This window comes from Anguilla rostrata, chromosome 7 (assembly GCF_018555375.3).
Source record: "Anguilla rostrata isolate EN2019 chromosome 7, ASM1855537v3, whole genome shotgun sequence".
In the NCBI taxonomy this organism is placed as follows: Eukaryota; Metazoa; Chordata; class Actinopteri; order Anguilliformes; family Anguillidae; genus Anguilla; species Anguilla rostrata.
Window position 1 is genome coordinate 51,461,427 of NC_057939.1, and position 16,459 is coordinate 51,477,885.

Here is a 16,459-nt window from a genome sequence, read left to right on the forward strand (position 1 = left end):
TGCTTGTTCACTGACGAGGACTGAGTTCAGCCCCTTAAGCAAAGGGCACACCAAACATGTGAGTGGGCCGTTGTTTTTGTAAGTATTACGTGACGTCAAAGGCCGAGTTCGCCTCACTGACTAATTCTACTAAAATGTACGTATGGCGTTGCATCTCGGTTTCTGATGCAGAATCCCCCAAACAAGAAAACTTCACTTGGGAGAGAGGAGGGGCAATCTAACCAACTATTTAGCTTGTAAAACAGAGACACCTAGTGACCAGTCAGAAGAATGACATACCTGTATGATCAAGAGCTCTTGCTTGACTATCAGGGAAGATTCTACGTAGCAGAAGCAGATATGATTCCATGACCCTTTTCACGTTCTGCCGGTTTAATGTAAAGCTACAGTTACTACTGTACGATTGTTAATACTGTAACAGCTGCCATTGTTTAATATAACTCTATAGCCACCACAGACTACTACTCCCTGTTGCAGTTATGATGACTCTCTTGGCACAACTGTCACTTGGTATGTTGGCCTCATGTCAGTCAGGTATATTACATATCAATGTTAAGATTAATATTTAGCAGACAGTACACAGATATTATTTGTTGCTGGAAGACAAAAAGCATCAGCCTCCTCAACATGAATGAGACCAACTGCTCAACTTCATTCAAACCGTGCAGCGTCATGCTTAGAAGCGAAGAGTGCGATCTCTCTGATGACCTTGGATGAATAGTTTAATTACACACCGAGTTACTAAGCTGGACCGGCGGGGGCCGTGCACTGCCCACACAGGCCAGACCTCATCATCGGGACACCGTGCATCGTCCGGTTTCCCCACTCGGTTAAAAATAAAAGGAGAGAGAGAGATATGCCAGATATAACCTGCCATGCACGACAGTGACTAACAAATATCTCCTGCCCACAACCAAATTTTCAAACGCTGCTGCAACCACTTTAATTATCACGCATCGCCTCCTTCCAAAAATGCAACGCGCCTTCTGAGTCACGATGTATGCTTCAGAGGTACCCAGGAATGGAACGAAATGTAAATCGGGAATCCAGAGGAGTACTGTACGTTTCGTTAACTATACTTCCATTCCTGGTTGCCGGGCAACTTTCAAAGGAGGCAGAATGCGGCCTATCATGAAGGATGTTTTCACCACATATGAAGCTGGTATTGATCATTTTCTCCATGTAATCCCTGAACTGTGTTTCTAGGTCAGCACCCAGTCGGTCTTAACCAAGTTAAGTGAAACATACTTCCATCAAAACTAGATGTGCTGATGTCATTCAGTTTGCTTTCTATTTCAATAAAGTTTACACTATTCGTACAAATTTATAAGTTCATAAACCCAGACAGACATATAATTGTGCACTGCATGCGATACAATAACCTGGATCAGATAAAATCTCTCATTCGTGTGTGGACTGAACCGAACCAAAGCCAGACATTTTCAGAAGTCTATCTGAAAATGGGAAGGCTCATAATCCGGGAGATCGCTTGAACCGTCCACCAGAAACCTCTCCACAGATCTCCCAGAGAGAGAGGGACAGGGAGGTCGGGAATCCTGGGATGTGTGTGTGTGTGTGTGTCTGCGCGTGTGTGCACGTGTGAGTGCGTGTGTGTCTGTGCGAGTGTATGCATGCGTGAGTGTGTGCAAGTGTGTGTGTGTGTGTGCATGAGAAACAGGCTGAATTACATTAAGAGCCTTCTAAACATTGAATGTCCCACAATAAGACACTCTAAACTAGGGAGCCTCTTTGGATGCATTTCCATTGGGGGGGGGGGGGGACCATTCCCCAATACATTCATAATACTGCCCAGACCTGCCATTTTCAGCAAGAGATTTCTGTTAAGACCCTTTAAATAGGCAGCAGATTACAAACATGATGCAAGCTGAAGTCACAGTGCAGCTCTGATACAGAACCTGCCATGTTTTCCCATAAACACCACAGTCAGTCACCCCCAGCATTCACAGGTAAGTCTGGCCCTGAAGTACAGTCAAGGAAATTCGAACAAACGTGTCACATTTTAAATGAAGATCAACAAAGGAAAATAAAACTATTCAGATTGTGTGATATTAATTAGCATATCCTTCAGCTAGATGTGAGTTTGCCGTGTGTAAACAGCTCTGTGAAAACTGCTTGTTGATCTGCTCTTTCCTGTACCACTTCCCTTCCTTGCATTGTGTAGGTCTCTGGGCAACTCTATTTTAAGAAAAGCCACATGCACTAATAAAACTATGCAACAATAAGCCTGTAAACAGACATCAAAGATGGCATATGCACAACACACCAAGATTCCGATTAATCATCACAACGTCATTTACATCAGTCCACCACCAATGATCCCCTTTCAATGAAACCAATGTTTTCCTTCAAACTCTTCAGTAATGGGGTGTTGCCATGCCCACAGAGTTCATTTGGGTAACCCCCCCTAATAAACTAGTGGGATAGCAGGATCATTTCCATTAGTGAGATGGACGGTTTCCTGATGCCGTCACAGTTAGCAAACAGAGCAGCGCAAACAGTGCAGTCACCCTGGGAGGTAATCAGCTGACATCCCAGCATGTTAAAACATCTTTAAACCTGTCGGAGGCACACCTCTGAAGATCAGTCCAGCGGTTTTAAAAAAGTTTATGTGCAAGTACCGCACAATGTGTGGGAGCCTGATGCTATAAAAAGAGAGGTTTGGTCACAAGAATAACATCAGGGTAAAAGTGACGCGAAGAGAAAATATGCAATGCTTTATTTATCGGTGTGAGGTTGAGGGCGAAGCAGTTATTTCTGTGCATTACTGAATAGCAATCTAACGGCTAATGGCTAAGTGTCATAAGCTTCAGCAAGCGAGCTATACGTTAAAGAACGACAGGTGTCCCTTACCTTTTTCTCTCTGTCTTTGCCCCGTTTCCCACTCTTCTGGTCGGCGAACGCCTCCTCCGCAGAAAGCAGCTTCTTGGCCCACTCGTCCTTGTGGGAGCCGAGCCTGGACGGCCGGGCGATCTCCCCCGCGGCGCGGTACCGGTCCGCGGGGATCTTGCTCATGGGGGGGGGCAGGGTGCTGCAGTTGGCGCTGGACCAGCCGTCGGTGGACTCGGCGTAGGACTCCTGGTCGCTGGCGTTGCCGTGCCGCCAGTCCTGCAGGACGTGGACGGGGAGCCAGCGCTGGCCGCCGCCGCCGTGCGCCGCGCCCGAGACGCCCGCCGCTTTGCCGTTCGGGTAGTGAGGGTGCCGGGGCGGGACGGGCACCTCCATCCGGGCGCAGGGGCCCAGGGGCCGGCCGGAGAGCACAGGGGGCGGGTCGGGGTGGGACAGCTCCGGCAGGTGGAACTTCCCCTCCTGCTCGTAGCGGTAGCCGTTGCGGAGCGCGGCGGCCTGGCCGGCGCTCCGGGCCTGCGTGCCCTCCCACGGGCCGCCGGGGACGTGGCGGCCCGACCCGCCGCCCAGGTCCACCAGCAGGACCCGGCTGCTCTTCTCCTCCGGCAGGAAGTTGCCGATGCCGCTGTCGCTGTTGCTGCTGGTGCTGTGGTTCTGCTGCGCGTCCAGGTCCCCGTCGGCGAAGGCCCGCGCCCTCACGCCCTCGATGGACTCTCCCATGTCCCGGTACAGCACCGACACGAACTGCAGCAGCGGCTGGGACATGGGGGGGAACTCCAGGCACCCGTCGGTGTCCGGGTCGGGGGTGCAGTCGAAGCCGAAACGCCGGGCCACGCCCTGGTGGACCGCGTGGGGACACAGGTCCGGGTCCACGATGAAGACGTGGCAGGAAGTCCTCAGCCCGCCCCCCTCCTCATCCTCCTCCTCCTCCTCCCCCGCCGCCCGCGCCAGCCCGCCGTCGTCGGGCACCTGCATGGTGACCAGGCCGAAGAAGCGGCGGTCGTCGGGGCACATGGCGCTGAAGGCCAGCTTCTCGGCTGGGTAGGTGGCGAGGACGGCGCCCCGGTCGCTCCACAGCTGGACGCAGTCGTGCATGACCTTCATCATCACCAGCGAGTGGACGCGCTGCTCGGCCCGCAGGCGCCGCATGCAGCCGCGGATGGCCTGCAGGCTGTCGCTCTCCAGGTTGGCCCCCGCCGACGCCAGCTCGATGGAGCCCAGGTAGCCCACGATCATGCCCACGTTCAGGACGCTGGCGTCCAGCGCGAAGTCCTCCTGGTTCTCGAAGGCGCCCTCGAAGGCGCCGGCGAACGCAGAGTCGTCGTTCAGGACTTTGGCCATCTCCTCTTCCGAGAGCAGGTCCGGGTGGCTCTTGGCGCTGCAGCTCCTGGCCCGGCAGGGGAAGTCGGGCTCGGACAGCGGCCTGGGCTTGGCGGGCGCGGCCCTCTCCAGGCTCCCGGAGGAGTGGCTGGAGTTATCGAAGATCATGTTGAAGATGCCCCCCGACTGCATCTCCGCGACGACCCTCTCCGCCCGGTTGATCCCCAGGGTCTTAGAGTCCATTTTGGGCTTGAGCCAGTAGCTCTTCGTTTCGTGAAAACCGAACTCCTCGTCGCTGGAGCAGGAGTCCCGGTGGGGGCTGCCTTCCGCGATGACCAAATGCAGGACGCCCGAGCACCGGCCAATCAGCTTCACCACGTCCTCGTGGGACGCCTTGGACACGTTGACATCGTTCACGCTCAGGATCTGATCTCCTGACTTCAGACCCACGTAGTCAGCGGGGCTGCCTTTCAGAATGCTGCCCAAAAGACAGGGAGCCTGTCCGCACAGGGTGAACCCGTACCCCGACCTCCCTCGCGCCACCTCTAAACTCCTGATCCGGGCCACAGAATGCAAATTGAGGCGCTTCCTCGCACTCTCAGCCTGCCGGAACATCTTTCACTTCTCACTTCTAAACAAGGGTTTCACAAATGCTGAGAACAATTAGAACTAAATGCGGCACGTGAAAGTCGCCATTCTTTTAGAGCCGACACCAATAAAGTTTACAGCCATCCTGGCATTGGAAAGTGGAGTTCACGGGGTACCTTTAAAAAACACAAAAAAGTGCAGATTACAGCAGTATCCATGACAATGATCACAACTACTAAATCACATACATATTCTGAACAATTATAGTGAATAACACTGCTACTACATTATTACAAAACCGGTAAACACAAAGCTAATAACCTGCCAAACCTGCAAAGGCATATTACCTTTCATTATTATTATTGTTGTTATTATTATTACACATCCCGTTTCAATTTGCAAGCAATTGGGCAATGTGGGATAATGTGCACAGAAAAACGCAATTTGTAAACACTATAAATGCAGCCTATAGGCAGCAGTATAAAAACCCACAGATAAGGCTTCGTTATAAATACAACGTCACAAAGGTCATTCTGCAAATATACTTCTTCTGGGGCATAACTGAAAAGATGACAGCAGCTGACTGCCAACTGTAATTGCGCCCTATAGCACGCGCAGCAATTTGTTGTAGTTTGCATCCGAACCCAACTTGTTGTAAGTAGCGCTCATCAAGTCACGTTGCAAGGTTCAACATCATGCAAACGTTAAAGTCAATTAGCTATATCTAGGACGGGACGCAACGATCACACCTGCTACCAACACACCAACTGCCATGCAACAATCCTCTGTCCAATTCCAAACTACCAAATGTTAAACTTAAGTTGCCAACTGAACAAGGAGACAAGCCAAATAGCTTGTGTTCTACGTATTCTATTGCAACTTCGTTCCTTATTAGCAACTCGTGAGACTGTTATAAACAAATATTAAGTGCATCACTTCTTGGAACACCAATTCAGCCAGGACAAATTATAGCTGGCGCTAGCTGACGTTAGCTACTATATATTTATCGTTTTCAAACTAATTCTTCTTGCGACTACGTCTTACGATCGAGTAAAGATTAAACACAATAGTTAAATTAGACAGGTAGTGTTATAACTTCGTCAGCAATTTAAAAAATAGCAAGCGATTGAAAGTTTTCGATACTTTGGCTGGCTAGCTTACAAGTTGCCAACAAGCCAGCTGAACATTTCTATTCTTGCTAAGTTAGCAAAATGCTATGTAGCCTAAACCGTTAACTAACTCGAAAATAGGTCTTACCATAGGTCTTACCCCATAAGTGCAAATCCATTTAAGTTTGGTCAAATTAAGCAGTTCTTTGCAAATATAGCTAGGTAGTAATAGTCAATATAAACTATTTTATACACTTCTGACTAACTTTATCCCCTGTAACTCTGAAATCCATATTTAACTTATCCCACTGTGATTCCAGAGTTTGAGTGCGTCTCCCCGCCTCCATTTTCATCCCATTGTTGGAATCACAGCGTCACCCTTAGTAACCATGACATCGCTAGTGTTCCATTCGTTCTCTGGGCCGTCATTCACATTTGACGTGTATCTATTGTTCGCCGTGTAACCGAAATGAAATGCCAGCTGGATAGCTGGGGAAGCTTACTAGCTTAGTGCTCTGTGGAAACCGTTAATGTCAGTAGCGTGGAGAGAATGCTCATGACTAGCTAATGTAATGCAACTTTCCTGATACAACTGACCGCAAGGCACAATTGATCGCCATAATATAGTCTACTTTCTACGTGTCACCAACGATTCAAATTGGCTGGCTTGCTACCTATCCAATTTACAAGCTCATGTGTTGTGCATATTTAAGTTAGGCTACATGCAGTTCGCTGGCTAGCTAACTAGACAATTTGATAGTGTACCATATGGTTAAATATGAACTGGAGAGATAGTAGGTAATCCACACTGTTTGGAAGAATTTTCGACTAGTCTACTAATGTGTTAGCTACCCTTTTACTGTCTTGCATGTGTATTCAAACAAGAACCAGCCCATCTACCTAAACTTTACGTTTATTTTCTTTTTTTCGGCAACTTTTTAGCTCATTACACGTCTACATATTGCTGCAATGTATAAGCACGCTGATCTGTGAAATGTGTTTGTACGGCACTGATGTTAAAGTATACTGCACGGCCTGCAGAATAATTATTCAGCTCTTCGGTTGCCCTGGGCGCTAATTTTATCCATAGTAAACAAAGAGCCAACAAGTGGGCATAGTGCAGTAACGGCTACACGCTGCAGTCACATGACCACTGTTGCCAAAGATACGGAGAAAACAAGTCTGTTCTCCATGTTTTCCCGTTGGGAGTGGCAGGCACCGTGCTTTAACTCTACATAACATCTGCTATAGCTATTCTGTTTAATGGCCCAAAGAATGAAAACATTTTTTACCTTATAAATAGTGTGATAGAGATTTGCAAGAACATGCATGCAAGTTTCATTAAAGCTTAGTAAATCCTTTGGTAATTCATTTAGGAGCAAAGCTACATTTTCTCTTTGCCTGTGAAAATCTGCTTTGTCTTCCTCCATCCCGGTTGTCTGTGAAATGTAAAGCGATTTTGCTTGATTTATGAAAAGAATCTCTGGATGAACAATTCCCTCAGGAGAGGTGTTCTTTTCGGTCTGAAACATAACTTAATATTTCACTTTTCCTGCCTGAAGTGATATAGGTCATTTGTTAGTTACATTATATTAAGATTTCAAAGTAAGCAGATTTCCCTAACACAATGCAGAATATTATTATTTTTTTTAAACTCTAATTATCTTTCTTTCTTTCTTTCTTTCTTGTTATTTTAACAAATATTTTGTTTCCTTAAAAGTCTTGGATAATGCACCTACTGAGAGTGCAGTCCAAATCTCAGAGTGAATACAGAACGTGTGTAGATGGAAACAAATGGATGATAAGCCATTTCCAATAAAATTGAGAAACCTTTGTTTTTTAAGTCAGGGCATTATAATCTCATAAATGTGTCATATAGTGTAACCTATCTTCAACTGTAAAAACGATGACGATGACACAACAAGGAGTTGTTGCGTTCATATTGATTTTATATGGACATTCTGACATGTTGCTATTCAAACACATCCAGAATTGATCAGAATTCCTACTGGTCTTACATGCTCAAGGGTAATATCAACCTCCAAGAATTCAGAAATGAACGAATGCGTTTGGTATATTTTCGGCTACATTTAAAAAAAAAAAAAACAATAAAAAAAAAAGATATATATCACTGGACACACGGCAGAGTTCTTGGCAGTTCCTTTGTTTTGCCCGGGGCTCCAGGCCTGGGCGGTGACGGCCCTCTCATCCCTGTCCGTGGCCCGGCTCCTTGATCCCGGCGGCCGGCCAGGCGGCGGGCTGGACGGGCGGGGAGATCATCTTCTCCAGCAGGTTCATCATGCGCTCCTGCAGCTGCAGGCTCTGCACCTGCAGGAAGTTCTGCTGGTGCATGACCCGCCGCACCTCCCGGCAGGTCTCCTCCACCGCCCGGCTCACCTTCCGCTGCTCCTGCAGCATGGCCTCCATCACCTTCAGCTTCTTCTTCTTCAGGCTCGACCGCAGCACCCTCTTCCTCTTCACCGCCACCGGCTGCGACCTGCGGTGGGCGCGCTCAGTTAAAGGCCTGGCGTCAACACCTAAATTGCTTCCGCACGCTCGGTCTGCCCACGATGCATGCAGTCATTGAGTAAAGTCACAGGGTGCAACGGCAAAAGGTACAAAATAATTATTTCAGGATGAGCAATTGGTTCATCTAAGTTCTAGCACACAGACAGTGGCTCCATTCGATCTAAAATTTAACTTCTGATTGGCAGCTAAATACGTACTTGCAGTGGTGACTGGTTAAAATATAAATGTTAGTTACACAAGAAAAGCATTCTCCAAACCACCAAAACAAAATCCTCTTACTGTAGGCAGTATAACAACTGTATAGCTTTTAGAACAGAAACCTTGTTAAGCCTCTGTAAATGTCAACTAAATAAAACAGGCTTAATATCATAGTTTTGTTTCTTTTTGTTTTTTATGCATAAAATCACTTTTAAAAATCATGATGCTATGACAAGTCATTACTGGGCTGTGCATATGCACTGTGTCTATGCATGCATTTGCAACTATAACATTAGCTGTGTACAAACCCATCCATCATGTCCTTCTTTCAATCATATTGTGAAGCACAAGCTCATAAACGTGTTCTGTACTCAATCAAAATATTAGCCATTGCTCATACTATGAAAACAAATGTATTAATATCAATTAAAAACCATAGGTTAAAGAAAGTAACTGCTGGTGAAATCTGCATTGGAATGCTGCAAATCCAGTGTTCCTGAGACTGAGTGGGTAAAGTATGCTTTTGATGTTTATGAATCCCAGCTAGTCCCACCCGCTAGTCCCACCCGCTAGTCCCCCCCCCCCCAGGAGCGAGAGGCATTCTTCGGTAATTAGCGTTCCGGCTCGAGCTCCGCTACCTGGACTCCTGGGACTGCAGGCTGCCCGAGGTCTCCGAACCCTCCGCCTCCTCCTGCCGCTCCCGCTCGTCGGAGGAGCCCGTGTACTCGGGCAGGAGGCCCGTGGGGGAGGTGGCGGGGAGCGAGGGGGAGGCCTCCGTGTGGGACGTGGAGGGGCCCGACTGCTGGAAGTCGAAGGCGTGCTGCCTGCCGGGGTCCGGGACCTTGGACAGGATTTTATCGATGGCCTTGAAGAAGGGCCACTCCGGCAGGGAAGACCCTCCGTTGCTCATGCACTTCATCTTCCTGTGGGGGGGGCAGGAGGGGCGGGGGGATCAGGGGGGAGGGGTGGGGTTGGGAGAAAAAAGAGTGCCTTTCACAAACAGCCGTTTTAAGTCTTGCTTTTTTCAGGAGAAAAAAAAAGGAATTTTTCTTGACACTCAGTATCAGGTTCTTGCCCATTTTGGCAAATTAAAATTACTTGAGTCAAAATGAAAAATCCAATCCACATGCGAGGCACAACTATGACAGGCTGCTGGGGACATGCAGGGAACAGGATTTTGTAAACACACGTTCTGGAGAGTTCCTGTAAACATGCACTCAAGGAACTGCTTAAGAGTTGGTCATGGAGTGTCATCAGAGAACCAAAAGTAAGCATTCCGGTTTGTCCAGGCAAGCATGGAAACTCCACAGTCATTGCATTGTCACATTCCTGGAGGCACATGGCTCTTGTATGTGAAATTAAGGAGCACAACTTGTACGCATCCATCCGGTTCTCTCTCAAATGTGCACACTCATGCAACACCAAAGCAAATTCAAAAATAAAATAAAAAATGTCTTACACTTGCCTGTACTGGAAAGTCATGTTGGTAATTTTCATCTTTATCTCTTCCCTGTGGCGATGTTCGCCAGTGAGCTCGTAGAACCTCTTGGCCATCTTTTCGTAAATTTTGGCGTTCCTCTTGGCCTTCCGGAGCTCGGTGACGTACTCCTCCCACACGTAGACCAGCCCCTTCATCTCCGAGTCCGTCCAGTTCCTGGCTCTCCTGTGCTTCTCGCTCTGGCCCGGAACAATGTAGCTGTAGCATTCGTCCGCAGCCATGTTTTATATCTTTTTTTATTTATTTTTAAAAACACACAAAATCTGAGTATCTTGTGAAAAGCAGGGTCAGAAAGGGAAAGAAAATGAGGGAAAACCCTTTTTTTCTGAAAGGCCCTGTCTGGTCGGAGGCCTGTGGGTTCCACGGCCGGCTGTGTGTGGGGGAGAAACAGCAGCCGTGGCAGCAGCGCAGCCTTGCACTCGCAGCGCAGTTAAGAGGCCTGGAAATGGGGCCTAGGGCTGGAAAGGGATCCGGTTAAAAGCTTTTAAGTGGGGAAGTTCGTCACTGTGATGTCAAGTTGCCTTGGCAACCACGCACGAGTGCGCTCTCTCTCTCTCTCTCTCCCTCTCTTACACGCCTGCTCACGCTGTCTGTCCCTCCCCCGCCCCCTTCCCCTCCCCCACCTCTCACTCTCTCTCTCTCTCTCTCTCTCTCTTTCTCTTCACAGCTCAGTAACAAAAAGCTTTTAGCTGAAAGGCAGTAAAGTAGGCCAGAGTTGACAGCTAATCACGATTTAAAATATTAACTGAAGAGGTGCAGGAGCGTGGGCGATTCCGTTTCCTTGACAACAAGCTTTTGTCCCGGGCTCTCGTCCAATATCTAATGGCATTTAAAAGCTTTCAATGCAAAGCAGCGGGGGTGGGAGGGGGCAGGGCTTTTCAATGTAATTCAACCCCTCTGGAGAAAACGCTGTTTTCTACAGAGGAAATGTTGAAGGCAATGTTTAACAGGATGAAATGTGAACCGCCCACACTGGCTGACAGCAATTTCACCAAGGGTCCTATAAAGACATTAGGGGCATTTCAAAGCTCAACGTCTCCTCTGTGATTACCAAAGTACTGCACCATGGCAGTCAGATAAACAGTTAGTATCATGAAGAAAAAAAAAAAACCTCTGGATACTTCCTACTCCGTGTGTTTAATTGCAAATATGCCAAAGCATGCCACAGAGGACACATTTACCATGGAATGCCAGGATGACAGAACATTCTGAGGAGGTCAGTTGTGTGCAAGGCATGAGGAGGAGAGGATTTGAGGCGATTCTGTAAGGGGGTGTAATTTTCTGATGTAAGCACAAAAAAGGTACGGAACCAAAAAAAAATAAAAAATCAATTTCATGACCCAAAACTCTGCTTTATTTGGACTGCATTCATTTTAACCCATTATCACACAGACGTGAATGATTGTAGGCCATCATTATTATTCAGGAGTGGCTTTCTTGTGGCTGAATATTATGTTTGGAAAAAATATATTATTTGTATTCCCTCAGTCTCTATCACCCAGTGCCATAGAAACAAAGACTACAAGGACTGACATCACACCCACCCCCACCCTCACCCCCCTCTCACCTTCATCCTGTGTGCAGTGAGGCATACCGCAGGCCAGGGATGATGAGGCAAAACCGGTTTGTGAATTTCCAGTGCCTTTCATGTGTATCACAGGGAGACGCTAACAAGCTAAAAGTGGCCAGTGTATGCATTCAGCACTGTTATTTCCTGCTACACAGGGCACAAAAGCACTGGGCTACAACCGCAGCATACAAACTTACGCCAGCCCACAACCTGAACACCGTTAAATGAATTTAAAACAAACGCAGGCCAAAGGCTTTTGTTTAAACGTTTCAAAACAGATGAAGCAGAGAAACTACTGGTCCATTTGCCCCTGAACACAGAGCAATGACCGAAATGCAGAAATGCCCTGGAACTTAAACACATTCCTTAAGCAACAGTCCACCCAGTGTTCAGGCTAAACTGCTTACTTAACAGCTCTCCTGCTGAGAGAAGACAGTGGGCCCTTCATTCACTGGGTGGAGTCATTTGGATTTAAACCTGTAGCACCTTCAACCAAACACCATTCCAGATCCCTCAGGGCTAAACAGACAGCACTAATCAAAGATTGGTGTATCAAGTCCATCATGGGATACGAGAAAGGTATAAGATGGTCGCAAGCAATGCAAACAGCACTGCTGCAATGAAATCACTGGAAAACTATTTTACTCAACGTGTCGACAAGTCAGGTGTGTTAAATTCACATATTAAATTCACGATCCCCTTCGACAGTTCTTTCGGATCTTGGGTAAAATGATCTGCATTCTCTTTCGAAAACATTTGGAGTAAATGAAGGTTGGTTCGCTGGCTTTGTGTTAGACCACAGGAGAAATTACACAATTATTTTAAAGCACTCCTGTTCAGTTCAAAAGCTCGGTTAAATGGATATTTCTGACCTCGGCAGAGAGTTTCATTAAAAACACGCCATTCTTTTCCTGCGTGATGAGACCCTGACCTTGAAGTGATAGCTCTTCAGTGTAATTTTCTACCATTATGCATATTTTCAAGCTCTTAAAATGAGTAACACTATACTCAGATTATAAAAGGGACAAGCACATTCAAACAATCCAGACAAGTAATTGGATTCACTCAAACGAAGCGACACACTGCCACTAAAATGTTACGGGCAAACTATATTCCTCACAATAATGAATAACCATATTAATTACTCATAAATCTCCCTAAAATCTATTTATCTGTCATGTGTGAATGCTCATGTTTAGCAAGAAAATTTAGTAAATATGAAATACAAAAAAAATAAGTTTTTTTGTAGAGGCCCCACTTTTTGGGATTTTGGGTCCAGCTCTCAGCAGGGGGAATTCTGGGTCGATTGGGCCAATATGTGTACAGCAGTGGCATGAAAATGAACCTCTGAGGCGATATATGCAGACCACCCTTGCATTGGGTAACGTTTCAACACAACAGCCACCAACACCAACACACCGGTGGAGCACAACTGTCCATTTATTGTGTAAATACATCACGTTGACTGGTACGGCAAACAAATCGGTTACATTACATCGCTGTTGTAAAAGGAACTGTGCCCATGAGGTAATGCTAATGGTTTGCCTTGGATAGTTGCGAGATGGGGGCGTGTCGGACTACCGGACATTTTGACAGAGTGTAAACACCACTTAATGACAGAAATGACCTGGGCCTGTATTCCTATGGAATTTCAGAGCAGGTACAGCTGATCTAGGATCAGTTCAGCCTTCCAGCTCAAAATGGCTGGACAGGGGAAAAGCAGAGGTGCTCTGAGACAGTCACGTGAAAACAAGCCCAGGAGGAAGGTCATGGTCCAGCAGCACATCTGCTGAAGACGGGACATCGAAGCAAAGCAGGGGCCTCCTACTGAGTGAACGAACTAAAGTGCGATTTAAAGCTCTGAAACACCGGAAAATCAAACGGCCATGTTTTTATTTATTTATTTTTATTTATTTTATTGATGAACTGGACCACTCTGTCAACACTGTAGTGAGCGTGCTGGGTTTTTTTTTTGTTTTGGTTACAATAGTCACTGCCTTCCCTTAGGACCATGGTGCTCCCTCACTCATGACCGCCTAGACGATAGTCTCTCTCACTGTTCCCAATGCTACCAAAAAAATAACTGTTTTAATTTAAAAGCAGACTATAGCATGCATCTGGATTCAATATACAAGAATAGTACATAGATTTTTTTTCATATACATATATATCATTCATTCTTTACTTCAAGATTTGTATTTACACATTTCATTTATGCATATCACTTCACTGGTGGCCACCCTTCAGATCTGCTCAGCGATTGTGATTGGGTCACCTGGGAGGTCTCGAGCTGTGCCACTGGGTCAGTTTACCAATTCAGTAGTATTCTAACTGCTTCCTTCGGAAAATCAAGATGAGTGCAAATAAAAAGAAAAAAAGATTTCACACGGTATGGAAAAGGTGCCCAGCCCTGGCACTGTATGTGTAAATGGATGAGTGGCATTCTTAAAGAGTGGCCTTGCTCAGTTTTACAATTGGACATTCTGTACACGACACAGACGCGGGTTTATTAAAAGACACTTCCAGTCAGTATAATCACATCTTACGTCCTGAGAACGATGAGGAAAAGGAACGAAAACGGGCGTGAGAAGGTCAGCTGGGTGTGCGGTTTATCCCGGCTTCTTCAGACACGGGCACGCGCGGGCGAGCAGAGGAAATGACATCGCTGCGAGCAGAGGAAATGACATCGCTGCGAAAATCAACAGCCGACTCGCCAATCGCGTTCCGGCTGTGAGTTTCTCAGCCTGCAGAGAGCTGACCAATTGCGATGCTCTCACCTCACAGCCAGTGTAAAACGCTGTACGCACGACACACACCCTCACTGCTCTGATTGCCGTGACGTTTCAGTAAATACGTTCCTCGATATCAAGCAGAAATGTAGTACAACCCAGCGGAACATGTCCATTAATTTGCAACAACAACAAAACAAAAAAAAAAACATCTGGAAAGGGCAGGTCCTCTTTTGCATTCATGTCACGACGTCAGTCATGCCAGGGACCGTGTGCAAATTACTAGTTCATTAGTGTTTTTCTCTCCCGGTCCTGGGGGAGCTCTTATGCGTGAGGGTGCTTCAGCGTTTGGGCCCATGCAGGGGAACGGTTCGGGAGAAACGGGCGCGAGCAGATAAGGGTAAAAGTGTGAGAGAGAGTCCAGAGCGTTTGGGCTGCTGGAGGGCATCTCTGCAGTCTCAGGGGAGCTGGAGCCAGAGGGGCTTTGACACTCCTTTACAGGTACCTCAGGAGAGGGGGCGTGAGCAGCTCTCCCTGCCTCTCTCTCTTTCTCTCCCTCTCGCTCTCTCCCTCTGGCCCTCTCTCTCCCCCTCAGCCTCTCCATCTCCACCCCTCACCTCTGTCTCTCTCTTCCTCCATCTCTCATTCTCTTCCTTTCTCTCCCTCTCCATCGCTCTCATGCTCTCTCTCCCTCTCTCTCTGTCTCCGCCTTTCCCCCCTCACCCTCTCTCTACCCCTACCCCCCCCACTCTTTCTCTCTCTCCTCCCTCCCTCTCTCTCTCTCTCTGTCTCCCCCCTCTCCCCCCCCCTCTCTCCCCCTCCAGCTCAGAAGGAGGTGACCAGGTGAATGGTCTGCAGGCAGCTCAGCAGTCTGTGATAGGGGCTGCCGGGCGAGGCCACCACCTCGAAGACGGACTGGAAGGCGCGCCGGTCCAGCTCCTCGTCGATCTGGTGCCGGTAGAAGTCCATGGCCACCAGGCAGAACAGGTTGACGTCCACCAGGTCGGACTTCCCCATGCGGCTGATCACGTGAGGCAGACTGGGGAAAACCGGGTAAAGGAAAGCAAGGCGGAAACGCAGAACACGCAGAACACGCAGAACATACAGAACACACGCACTCCCGTCCACATAGAACCATAGTACCACCAGAGTGGGGGGGGGGGAGGATACAGTGCAGAGATCCACTGGCTGGTGGAGGCGCTCACGAAGAAGCAGGACAGGCTCCACATCGCCATGGCGACGGGGGTCCTCTGGGTGAAGTTGGAGAGGGACAGCAGGACCCAGTCCCGCACCATGGAGGACTGCCCCGTGGCGTGCAGGGTCTGGAACACCTGGGGCAAAAGGGGGGGGGGGGGTCATTCTCACATACCACACAAACATCTATTATTTCAGCTAAATGTCTCATATAGCCGTATAAACAAGCGCTGTTTCACTTCTTTTTTGGACAAAACGTTTTTTTCCGTGTGCAGCAGGCAGCTGTACTACCTGTCCTGACTTTATCAGAAATGTAAGGCTAACAGCCCAGATCACTGACCTGCTGAATGATGAGCATGTCTGTGAGGAGTTGGGTCAAATAAAGAAAATACCACCTAGAAAAGCAGCACTGGAAACCACTGTTGCAACAAAATGGGTGAAGAGTGCTGTATCACTCTGTTTCCTCTTATTGTCACACAAAATGTAATTTTGTCTAGAACAAAAAGGGGTGCTTCCCTCAAATTAAATATAAACGACCCCTCAGCACTCCAGTTTGTTTTGCAATAAAGCGTGTGATGTTACGGGAGTGAAGATCCACACAAGCCACGGAGAGGTCAGCTTCTCCTGACTAACCTTGTAGACTACAGTAGCCATGAACTGTGGGTAGGGCTGCTGGTTGGACAGGAACTCCCCGATGACCTTGTTCATTACATCCTGTGGAGGGAAGAAGTCATCCAGGAACTGGGGCAGGATTCGCGACACCATCCGCGCCTCGAACGGGAAACCCTTCCTGATCCTGAGCGAGAGAGAGAATGAAGAAATGAGCAAGTTAATAAATGTGAGTGTGATTTATAGAATG

General features: G+C 47.7%; 3 protein-coding genes across 8 annotated transcripts in view; all 3 read right to left on the reverse strand.

The window, feature by feature from the left end:
* Positions 1-6,243, reverse strand: part of LOC135259969 (regulator of G-protein signaling 12-like) — a 62,464-nt gene extending 56,221 nt beyond the window's left edge. For 3 of the 4 annotated variants that reach the window (XM_064344966.1, XM_064344969.1, XM_064344968.1), the window contains exons 1-2: positions 6,031-6,243; positions 2,872-4,949 (exon numbers count right to left, since the gene is read on the reverse strand). In XM_064344966.1, coding sequence (XP_064201036.1) covers positions 2,872-4,800 — 1,929 coding nt within the window. In that variant the 5' untranslated portion in view covers positions 4,801-4,949; positions 6,031-6,243. The remainder of the gene's footprint in view (positions 1-2,871; positions 4,950-6,030) is intronic. The other variant, XM_064344967.1, reaches the window with a different exon arrangement.
* Positions 6,244-7,938: 1,695 nt separating this feature from the next.
* On the reverse strand, positions 7,939-10,641 carry msantd1 (Myb/SANT-like DNA-binding domain containing 1). Of its 3 annotated transcripts, none has more exons than XM_064344979.1 (3): positions 10,075-10,641; positions 9,248-9,532; positions 7,939-8,379 (listed from the first exon to the last, which is right to left on the reverse strand). In XM_064344979.1, exons 1-3 carry the CDS (start codon positions 10,326-10,328, stop codon positions 8,088-8,090), a joined length of 831 nt encoding a protein of 276 aa, XP_064201049.1. In that variant the 5' UTR covers positions 10,329-10,641; the 3' UTR covers positions 7,939-8,087. The 3 variants fall into 3 exon arrangements, with proteins under 3 accessions (XP_064201049.1, XP_064201048.1, XP_064201047.1); XM_064344978.1 differs by having other exon boundaries at positions 9,248-9,528; positions 10,071-10,641; XM_064344977.1 differs by having other exon boundaries at positions 10,069-10,640.
* A 2,458-nt stretch (positions 10,642-13,099) lies between these two features.
* LOC135258650 (huntingtin-like) overlaps positions 13,100-16,459 on the reverse strand; it is a 41,455-nt gene continuing 38,095 nt past the window's right edge. The window contains exons 65-67 of the mRNA XM_064342093.1: positions 16,234-16,396; positions 15,577-15,737; positions 13,100-15,445 (exon numbers count right to left, since the gene is read on the reverse strand). Of these exons, the coding sequence (XP_064198163.1) occupies positions 15,232-15,445; positions 15,577-15,737; positions 16,234-16,396 (538 nt within the window). The 3' untranslated portion in view covers positions 13,100-15,231. The remainder of the gene's footprint in view (positions 15,446-15,576; positions 15,738-16,233; positions 16,397-16,459) is intronic.

What these genes read in the sequence shown, in the direction of transcription:
- msantd1 (XM_064344977.1), bottom strand. Translation starts at nt 10,328, where the DNA reads ATGGCTGCGGACGAATGCTACAGCTACATTGTTCCGGGCCAGAGCGAG. An exon ending in ACTTTCCAGTACAGGCAAGT is followed by an intron (nt 9,533 to 10,068) that starts GTAAGACATTTT and finishes CCCCCCCCACAG; the next exon opens with GAAGATGAAGTGCATGAGCA. An exon ending in CTGCAGTCCCAGGAGTCCAG is followed by an intron (nt 8,380 to 9,247) that starts GTAGCGGAGCTC and finishes CGCCCACCGCAG; the next exon opens with GTCGCAGCCGGTGGCGGTGA.